This window comes from Eurytemora carolleeae, unplaced genomic scaffold, assembly GCF_000591075.1.
Source record: "Eurytemora carolleeae unplaced genomic scaffold, Eaff_2.0 scaffold311, whole genome shotgun sequence".
Taxonomy (NCBI): Eukaryota; Metazoa; Arthropoda; class Copepoda; order Calanoida; family Temoridae; genus Eurytemora; species Eurytemora carolleeae.
In genome coordinates, this window is record NW_019396293.1 from 257,808 (window position 1) to 269,008 (window position 11,201).

At 31.2% G+C, this 11,201-nt stretch overlaps 1 protein-coding gene across 1 annotated transcript in view; it reads right to left on the reverse strand.

Moving 5' to 3' along the window:
• Nucleotides 1–34: 34 nt before the first annotated feature.
• The window catches only part of LOC111700336 (uncharacterized), a 12,381-nt gene continuing 1,214 nt past the window's right edge, over nt 35–11,201 (reverse strand). The window contains exons 2-15 of the mRNA XM_023471216.1: nt 10,785–10,974; nt 8,924–9,020; nt 7,964–8,064; nt 7,506–7,599; nt 6,392–6,435; nt 5,461–5,543; nt 4,969–5,032; nt 4,220–4,254; nt 2,673–2,748; nt 2,346–2,435; nt 2,028–2,062; nt 1,733–1,736; nt 1,512–1,642; nt 35–134 (exon numbers count right to left, since the gene is read on the reverse strand). Of these exons, the coding sequence (XP_023326984.1) occupies nt 59–134; nt 1,512–1,642; nt 1,733–1,736; nt 2,028–2,062; nt 2,346–2,435; nt 2,673–2,748; nt 4,220–4,254; nt 4,969–5,032; nt 5,461–5,543; nt 6,392–6,435; nt 7,506–7,599; nt 7,964–8,064; nt 8,924–9,020; nt 10,785–10,974 (1,120 nt within the window). The 3' untranslated portion in view covers nt 35–58. The remainder of the gene's footprint in view (nt 135–1,511; nt 1,643–1,732; nt 1,737–2,027; nt 2,063–2,345; nt 2,436–2,672; nt 2,749–4,219; nt 4,255–4,968; nt 5,033–5,460; nt 5,544–6,391; nt 6,436–7,505; nt 7,600–7,963; nt 8,065–8,923; nt 9,021–10,784; nt 10,975–11,201) is intronic.

Consider the following 11,201-nt stretch of genomic DNA (forward strand, 5'->3'; position numbering starts at 1 on the left):
AGCCCAGGGCGGGGGGGGGTGTAAGAAAATAATCCTATTTGATTATTATCTGCCTAGTTTATAGATCGTGATCAGAAACCGTCTGCTGAAGGTATTCCGTGTACAGGGTTTTCTTTTTAGCTTTTACAACGTTCCTAAATATTTACATAATATCAAATAGATTCTAAATAGCAATAGATGGCAAAGTAGAATTTGTACACTCTTAGTACAGCTGTATTCTGACGTCACAAGTGTCAATTCAGTTTTTGTGTCTGACAAAATTAGTAATATAAGTGACGATTTAAGATTAAAGTGCTTATCTTAGAGTAAAATAAGCAAGTTCTTTATTTCTGTTTTTACACTTTTTTATTTAATCATGAAAAACATGTCAACTAATGGGAGAAAATTTCGTTTTCCTTGTTATATTTGACACTTTGTGACGTTTTGGTCAATTTCTCTGTTGCCACCTATTGTACATGATCATCTATTTGATAATATTAAGATTTGTTAATGTTAATTAAATAACAAAAATTAAAGGGACTGTAAGGGATCCTCCATGTAAAGATGGCAATGCCTGATTTACAACGGTACCCTTGAAACTTTAATCTGCTCAAAAATATGGAAAATACTTTTTCTGAATAGGAAAGAGTTAATTTCAGTGAGTTTCTGCAATGCTTCTTCTAAACAAGAAATGCGCTAAGAAACATCAAATGAAAAATAAACAGTTTTAAGAAACAAAAATATAGATATCTAATTTATAATTGATCAGACAAAGCTTTTAACAGTTTCAAGAGTTACCTAGTATGCATGTCGGGTCACTTAAATTAGATTAAGAGTCTTTTAAAGAGAAATCAAATCATGTAACTAATTAAAAATTGAATTATTCAATTATTTTAAGAAAAAACACATTATTTTCCTATTCTTAGATGCGATGCGAGACAATATCAATGACAATAGCAAACACAACCAATTTTCATACAAAAACATGCAAACGCAGTTAACAGAAGATTCGTCTCATCAGAAAAATATAGCTCGTGTTTTGGAAAATTTTGCAAAAAATGTTGCATATTAAAATTTGCTTAGTCAATTCCGCAATATTTGGGTTTATGCAAATTTTCAATATTTTGCAGAGTCATATATAAAACATTTTATGAATTTTAAAATATCCTTGGGCTCAAAACCAGTGAAGAGACTGCAGGCGTAATTTCAAGAGACCTTTTCTTTAAAGAGAAGGATCTCCGATTTACAACGGTACCCGTTGTAGCTAAATATCTCATCTAGTGTGAATTAGATATCAAGGTTGTTATTTTTGAAAACTAATTATTTTCAATTGTGGTTGCGCATTTAAACTGTGGATAATCATGTAGGAATTATCACAATTGTACCAAAATTAAACGACATTATATATTCCACTTTAATGATCAGATAAAGGCTTCAAGGGTACCGTTGTGAATCGGACATGGCAATCTTTGCAGGGAGGGATATTCGAATTTAGGCTCTCAGTCCCGTTTAAGAAATAAACTTGATCTAACCTAACATACTCCTGTTTGTCGAGGAGAGCCCTCTTCTGCTTCCTGGAGAGGGTGGTCTTGGTCCTACTCGTGAACCTGGCCAGCAGGAGGAGCAGTAGGGTCAACACTATCAAGAATACACCAGCATACAACTAGATAGATAGATAAGGTAGATATATAATTATAAATAGATAGAACGATAAATAGACGGGTAGATAGATATCAGGAGTAGCATTGACAACTTTGCTAAAATGTCTTATATTTTAATACATAATATAATAGTTTTCAAATATTAAATGATTGAATATTTTTAGGAAAAGAAAAAAATGCTTCAGTTGGAAAATCACAACAATTTACAAGTTTTTATGATTTCCCTGAAAGTAAATATTACTTTTAAATTCCAAGATTCCAAGATTACAAGATTACATTGTTAAATATGAAAATTTGTTGACGACGATTGTGACACCTGTAAATAACTAAGCAGACTGACCCCTTAAATCATGAAGACCGCTGCAGAATGGTAGCGGTCATTCGGACCAATTCAGAATAGAGCAATCTTTTCCAAGTAGATCCTAGAATACATTTATCTAGAAATAGTCCTATCTTTTTAAGTAGATCCTAGAATATATATTTAAGAAATAAAAAAAGAAGAAAAAAAATGTTAAAACAAAATGTAACTACAATCTACTCAAATATATTTGTGTTGTCTGTCTGTCTCCTGGTTTGTTTGTATCCGATAAAACGGTTGAAGCGACTGGGATAATTTTTTTTGGCAGGGGTTTGTACAGAGATTGTTTAAATGTTTGAAATCCACCAAAATTATAACAGGAAAATCGGCGAATTTTTTCCCCTTACCTTGAGAAACTTGTCCGATAAGAAACTTGCAACAAGATTGAGCATAAGAGCCAGGGGCAGAGTGAACGTAAGAAGATAAAGGAAACCTCCCTATAATCATAATATTTTCATCACCGACAGATTTAATTCAATATAAAAATCATCAAGTTTACTTTAAGATTTTAACCAATAGCTGTTATGCCGCCGAAAAAAGATGATTCGAATGGAGTTAAATGATGAAAATCAAAATTTAATTTTATTTACTCTGCTGTAAAAGTTTAAAATCTGATCTAATAACTTAATAAGGATTTAAATCGATAGATTTGATAATATTGTAAGATCATGTTCCTTGACATATGCTCTGTAGTTTCCAGCTTTAGCAGCATTATCCTCTAGTATAGCATCATCTACCAACTCTCCTATCCTGAATACAATTAAATTTAATTGATTTTCAGTGATTTTTAATAATTTTCAGTAATTTATAATGATTTTCAATGATTTTCAGTGATTTTCAGTGATTTTCAGTGATTTTCAGTGATTTTCAGTGATTTTCAGTGATTTTCCGCGATTTCCAGAGATTTTCAGCGATTTTCAGCGATATTCAGCGATTTTGAGTGATTTTCGTGGTTTACAGTGATTTTCGTGTTCGTTGAATTGATTTAAAGTGATTTGAAGCATTTTTAAGTAAATTGAAGTAGTGTTAGGTAAATTAAAGTAAAATAAAGTAAATTGAACGGGATATAAGTGAAGTGAATTGAAGTGAATTGAAGTGAATTGAAGTGTATTGAAGAAAAGAAAATTGAAGTGAATTGAATTGAAGTGTTGAAATAAATTGAAGTGAATTGAAGTGAATTGAAGTGAATTGAAGTGAATAGAAATGAATTGAAGTGAATTGAAATGAATTGAAATGAATTGAAATGAATTGAAATAAATTGAAATGAATTGAAATAAAATTAAGTGAATTGAAGTGAATTGAAGTGAATTGAAGTGAATTGAAGTGAATTGAAGTGAATTGAAGTGAATTGAAGTGAATTGAAATAAATTGAAATGAATTGAAATAAAATTAAGTGAATTGAAGTGAAGTGAATTGAAGTGAATTGAAGTGAATTGAAGTGAATTGAAGTGAATTGAAGTGAATTGAAGTGAATTGAAGTGAATTCAGGTGAATTGAAGTGAATTGAAATGAATTGAAATGAATTGAAATAAACTGAAATGAATTGAAATAAAATTAAGTGAATTGAAGTGAATTGAAGTGAATTGAAGTGAATTCAGGTGAATTGAAGTGAATGGAAATGAATTGAAATAGATTGAAGTGAAATGAAGTGTATTAAAGTGAATAAGTGAGTTTATGTAAATTGAAGTAAATTGAAGTGAATTTTATTCAAATAAAGTGAATTTAAAGTCAGCTGAAGTCAATTAGAGTAAATTTTATTCATATGAATGATCTGAATTGAATTGAATTGAATTGAATTGAATTGGATTGGATTGAATTGAATTGAATTGAATTGAATTGAATTGAATTGAATTGAATTGAATTGAATTGAATTGAATTGAATTGAATTGAATTGAATTGAATTGAATTGAATTGAATCCTAAAGAATTCGTCCACAACACTGCATACTTAGTTTAACTACCTTACATAGCCGGTCTGTCCCTTTAAAGTGAATTTAAAGTAAAATAAAGTGAAACTAAATTCTCGAATTCCAGACTTAAAAGCGAATTAAAGTAAATTGAAGTAAATACAAGTGAAATTAATTAAATCAAATTAAAAGTCAATATAACTAACACAACTGGAAACTATAATGATCTGATTTATTGATCAAATGGAAGGAAGTTTATGATTTTTATATTTCTACAAATAATTATTTATAAAAATATTAAAACAAACACATTACCGCTCACAATCTTTCTCCAAGGTATTCAACGTATTCTGAAGTTTACAATCCATTCATCAAATATGAATAATGAATTATGAATTACTAATGAATTAATGATGAATTACGAATGAATGAATGATGAATGAATGAATGATGAATTATGAATTATGAGTTATGAATGATGAATTATGAATGATGAATTATGAATGATGAAATATGAATGATGAATTATGAGTTATGAATGATGAATTATGAATGATGAATTATGAATGATGAACTATGAATGATGAATAATGAATAATGAATGATGAATGATGAATTTTGAATGATGAATTTTGAATGATGAATTAAGAATGATGAATTAAGAATGATGAATTAAGAATGATGAATTATGAAAGATGACTTTTGAATGATGAATCAAGAATGATAAATTATGAATGATGAATTATGAATGATGTATTATGAATGATGACTTTTGAATGATGGAATGATGAATTTTAAATTATGAATTATGAATGAATGAACGAATAAATTAAATAAATAAAAAGATTAATGAAAGCGTGAATAAAAGGAAGAATGAGTGAAAAGATGAATGGATAATTGAATGAATGAATAAATGACTGATTAACTGAATAAATGAAAGGATGAATGCAAGATTAATTGAATTAATGAAAGGATGAAAGGATACATGAATGAGCGATGAATGAATTAATAAAAGAATGAATTAAAGGAAGAATAAATACATGAATGCATAAGTGAATGAATCCCTGTATAGTCTGGTTGATTGTTTTCTCAATATCTCTACAAACTTCTTCAATCTGGTTTACACATCTGTTCAAAACAGATTACAGATCAAAAATGTAAAAAAACTTCTTTTAAAATTTAAACTACTTAAAAAGACTGACACAAATTCAAAACTAAATTTTTTTTTGCGTTTTTACAAAAGTTTTTTTTGGCTTAAAATTTTGTTTTAGCTGAGCTGGAAACTCACATATTGTTAATCTGCAGATTTATTTTTAATCTCAATTTGATATCAAGGTCAGTTTCTAAAATTCAACCAATCAAAATGTCGTTTGCAGAAACTTAACAGCTGATCAGAAGCCGGGACATTTTGTGAACTTTCTTTGGTCGGAACCCAGTAGGAATATCAAAAAAAATAATCAAAGTGTCCACAATGGATATCGAGATCAAGCGATCGGAATTAAGGGTAACCAACACAAAGGTAAGGCAAGATAAAAGTTATGCGAGTACTGTTGTTCCTGTTTGGTTTGGTTGGGTTTGGTATATAAATGGTTGGCATGTCGAAACCGGTTCTGTTCAAACCAGGACGCTTGCACAACTCCTATAATAATAAAATGTAATTTTTAAGTTTTGGGTCTGAAGTAGTTATTTCAAAACACAGCCTGATCAATTTGTCTCTTTAGGTATCAGTTTATAAGTCTGTACTTGTTTGTGTTTGTTTGTATTTGTATCTGTTTGTATTTGTATGCGTTTTATTTGTATTTGTATTTGTTTGTATTTGTATGTTTGTATTTGTATCAGTTTGTATTTGTATCTGTTTGTATTTGTATCTGTTTTTATTTGTATCTGTTTTTATTTGTATCTGTTTGTATTTGTATCTGTTTGTATTTGTATCTGTTTGTATTTGTATCTGTTTGTATTTGTATCTGTTTGTATTTGTATCTGTCTGCTTATCTGTCTGTTTATCTGTCTGCTTATCTGTCTGCTTATCTGTCTGCTTATCTGTCTGCTTATCTGTCTGCTTATCTGTCTGTTTATCTGTCTGTTTATCTGTCTGTTTATCTGTCTGTTTATCTGTCTGCTTATCTGTCTGCTAATCTGTCTGCTAATCTGTCGGCTTATCTGTCGGCTTATCTGTCGGCTTATCTGTCTGCTTATCTGTCTGCTTATCTGTCTGCTTATCTGTCTGTTTATCTGTCTGTTTATCTGTCTGTTTATATGTCTGTTTATCTGTCTGTGTATCTGTCTGTGTATCTGTCTGTGCATCTGTCTGTGTATCTGTCTGTGTATCTGTCTGTGTATCTGTCTGTGTATCTGTCTGTGTATCTGTCTGTGTATCTGTCTGTTTATCTGTCTGTTTATGTGTCTTTTTATCTGTATGTCTGTTTATTTATCAGTCTCCTGCATAATTATCTGTCTGTCTTAGTGTCTGTTTATCTGTCTGTCTACCTGGACAATCTGCATCATCACTCTCTGTCTATCAGACTCATGACCTAAATATTTTGTTTAAAGGGACTGTAAAGTGTTAAGTATACAGTGTTCTTAATCATTTTGGATCCTCTTACTTTGTAATATCTTACTCCGAAAAAAAAGATGGAAAATGGAAAAACGATCCGATAAGAATCGTTACAAAACGTTAGTTCATCGTTACAAAACGTTAGTTTTTGCACCGTTTTTTGGGTCGCTTTACGCAAATAAGGTTAAGGTCAAAAGTTGACTGAATATCAAATTTTGATACATATAGAGGAAAAAAAAACACCCAAAAACGAAACAACTGAAGGCTTACAAGTAACAAAACATACAAGTGACAAAACATTTAAAGATTTGCAATTATTATCAATTTTTTAAGAGTATCGTGTAAACATTTAATTTAAATAGACGCGCCCTAAATTTGCTGAACCACAAATTTGGATTAGAACGCAGCATTTAAAACTTCATGGCAGCCCCTAGATATTCCAGTTTCTTTACATAGCTAGAAAAAAAGGCATGGGGTGAAGGGAGCAGGAGGGGGGGATAGATAAAACTCCTATGAATGCGCGAATACCGGATAATATTTTCTTAATTCTCTCTCTCTATGACAGCTTGCTCTGACAGCTTGCTTCTATAGTAATGTTAAGGATGAATACGAATGTTATGAATTTGATATTTTTGATACGAATGTTGGGTTTGATTGTTTATCTGATCTTGATACTTGGATACGAATGTCATGATAGGCTTGATACGAATGTTGAAAAGGATGGATACGAATGTTATTAATTTGATATAGGTTGGGTTTGATTGTTTATCTCATCAGGATACAAATGTTAGGGATTGATACGAATGTTATGAATTTGATATAGGGTGGGTTTGATTGTTTATCTCATCAGGATACAAATGTTTGGGAATAATACAAATGTTATGAATTTGATATAGGTTGGGTTTGATTGTTTATCTGATCTTGATACTTGGATATGAATGTCATGAACATGCCAGAAAAAAAGTAAAATCCAGAACAGAATAAAACGTGGCATTCAAAGACTTAATGCGCACTGCGTAATCAGTAACTTCCACAAAGTCCACAAACCTGCTTCGTCAGCTTTACTAAGATAGAAGCGCATTCTCTCACTATGCTTCTCACTAATCTTCTCTACTATATTCAGGGTTCGCTTACACAGCGCCTAAAACATAAAAATTATCTTTAAAAAACATAAACAATTGTTTACTCTTTGTAGATCACTTTAATTATTAATAATTTCCTTTTCAATTTTACTGCAACTTTAAAACAATCTTCCGTTATTAATGGACAAGTTCTTAAATGCGAACACTCCCTTTAAACATATCAAATTTTAAGCCCATTTCTTGCATATAATAAAGACTAGAAAATGATTAGAATTTAACACTTTTCGATTCAGATCTACCCCAATTTCTATGAGGTTAAGGTTTCAAGGATTGGTACACTGCAATTTTCGCAAGGAGGGTAACTTGAAATTACGCTTACAGTCCCCTTAAGGCGGGTAGATGTAAACAAACAAACATGTTTACCTGACCAATAGGATCAAAGAATACAAAAACCATATCACAGAGTTCAGCCAACCATAGAATTGATTCATTCACATCAAACGGATAGCTCATGTCACCGTCAACTAATCAAATCAAATAAATTAACTCCATTAAAATTGATTTTGTTTTTCTTACATTGCCAAGCCCAGCCCAACATAAAAAAAACAAAGTGTGAAACAAATTGTCATCAATATTTGTATTCAATTAATATTTGCACTGAACGTTGATAAAGTTGCCTTTTCCCTAACTTTTTAACTTTTCAAAACAAGTTAAGACCACCCCTTGAAACATATTATATGATAACTTTAATTTTATTATTAAAAACACTTCCCCTTTGTAGTCATTTTAAAACTTTCTTTAGGTTTCAGTTACACCGGAGAAAAAAGTAATCGGAAAATTCAGCTAGATTAGGCAGGGGTGTATATTTGTTCTCGAAAAATCGCCCCCCCCCGTTTTGATTTTTTTTTTCATATCGGTATGGTTTCGCAGAGCGGAAATTTGTCTTTTAGGGTTTTAATCATTGAATCGAGGAAAATTAATGATTTCTAGGGGATGATTAATAAATTTTACCCAAAATGAATGATTTCTATGGGATGATTAATAAATTTTAACCAAAGTAAATGATTTCTATGGGATGATTAATAAATTTTACCCAAAATGAATGATTTCTAGGGGATAATTAATAAATTTTACCCAAAATAAATGATTTCTAGGGGATAATTAATAAATTTTACCCAAAATAAATGATTTCTAGGGGATAATTAATAAATTTTACTCAAAATAATTCAATGGGTAAAAAAGGATGAAAAGCTGTTGTTAAATTTTTTAATTGTTTTTCCCCTGGTCTACAATAACCATTTATTAAATATGCACCCCTGAGTTTAGGACAATATGGATAGATAGAATTACAGGTAAGGGGGGGAGGGGTATATTCCTAATTACCTAAACCCGGCGAGTCCACGAAGGTAACAAGAGGAAACTTTTTCTGTTTTGATGTAGATATCTCGGTAGACAGGTAGTCTACCACACCAGGCATCTCCTAAAAACATTTCTTAAAGGGACTGTACACGTAATTTGAGTCAACCTCTAATTTACAACGGTACCATTTAAACAATAATGGGGCCATATGTCGTCGTTTTTGTGAAAAAAGTTTACTTAAACAATTTCCTCCGTTGTTTCTGCAGCAGAAAGTTACAATGGTAACTAATCAATTTTGAGAAAAGATAAAAAACATTGGTTTTTAATCAAGGTTTTCAGGATACCGTTGTGAGTTGGACATGCCTAACCGGAAATCACAACGACGGACCATAGTCGCGTGAATATCAAACATATTTGGAAAGTTTTTTTTTCATATCTTGAAAGGATTGTTTTACAAAGCTTGAAGGGATTGTTTTTCATATCTTGAAGGGATCGTTTTACATATCTTGAAGTGATTGTTTATCATATCATGAAGGGATTGTTTATCATATCTTGAAGGGATTGTTTTTCAAAGCTTGAAGGGATTGTTTTTCAAAGCTTGAAGGGATTGTTTTTCATATCTTGAAGGGATTGTTTTTCATATCTTGAAGGGATTGTTTTAAAAACGTATTATTTTCAATTGCACAGTTTCTACGCAAAAGTGACTTGCGCATATCTACTTAAGTATAACAAACACTTAACTAGAAAAACGACAATATCATCCACATTCATAAACTGATAAAAAAGGTTTGAAGGGTACTGCTGTGAATCAGATATTGCCAATGATTAAGTTGAACAAAAAAAACCTTCAAAAAAGAACGTACGAAAAAGTTCATATAACTATTTATAACCCTACTGGTTGAAGGGAGGCGAGGTATAAAGTATTTGAACCAAAAACTTTTCTTTTTCGAGAGGTTTCGAGACTTTTTTGATGAGATTTTTAACCAGAGTGTAGCGAGGCATAAAAATCTCATCAAAAAATCGAGGACCCTCAAGAAAAAGAAATGTTTTAGACGAAAATACTTCTGAATTTAAATGTTAAGAGTATCAAAATAAATAAATACACAAAAATAGCACGTCAATTATATAACATATAATATAAAGTTTAAACTTTTAAAAAGTACATATTAAAGAAAATCCCAAATATTAATGCTGGAAGATGATCATATAAAAGAATGCGGGAACTTCATAGCAAAAAATGCGCAAATATTGAAAGGTGTACTCAGCTGGGGTGATATTTTACTTATTTTAAACCCATAAGAAAATAGGAAGATTTAAGACACCAGTTACAAGGTGTGAAGAAATAAACGTTTATCAATCAATCAATCAAGAAAATAGTGAAAATTTTACCCCAACTCAGCTGGGTTTCAGGATATGTTCACCGTAGATTTAAAAGAGCCCAACCAGGGCATAAGAAAAGATATTATAGGCCGGGGAAGAAAGCTAGAAAAAAAACGGTAAATCCGAGAACTGTACAAAAATATAAACCAATAACATTTCAGTTCATTTTACAGAGATTTTTTTTTGGGGGGGGAATAGACGTGAATCATTTGAAGAATAGGATTAGAAACTAAACATTGACAAACTCAAGATTTTAACTTAGCTCCAAGCATTTGCAAAATACATCCCTTTGTAATCAATTAAAGAATTATAAAAGACCTTAGATCGGATTTAATTAAAAGGGAGAAGTGGTTTAACTATGGACTGATAGTTGAGCTGCATCTCTGTAGCAGTCCAGAAGAAATTAAACAAGTAGTTAAAACTACCAATATCTTGTTCAACACCTCTGATAATCTTTAATCGTAGGCGGAACTAAAGTTTTCAGAAGGGGGGGGGGGGTTTCTCACCTACGTCCTGAGGTAATGAAGCTAAACCCCTGAGTTTCTATGGCTACCCCTGTTCTCTGAACATGTTCCTCAATATACCAGTTTATGAACGAGGACTTTCCGGCAGAATGGTTTCCTGTAGAACATTCAGATTTTTTATTTTTGGGTATATATTTGAAGATCATTTTTTGCGTTATTTGGGAAATATAACTCTTAAATTTTTTCGCTAACACACCCTTTAAATTATTGAGGACAAAGGTATCAAAAAGGGAGAAAAAATTTGCGTCTTGATAAAATTTATCATTTTTTGGGCGGAATATAAATTGACAACGCTGGTGAGAGAGGGGAAGAACTTTCTCCGTTCTCGCTTGTCAGTTGTAAGAAGCAGAGATGATCATTTCCCCCTTTTAAACTTTGAACCCAGTACCCCCCCCCCC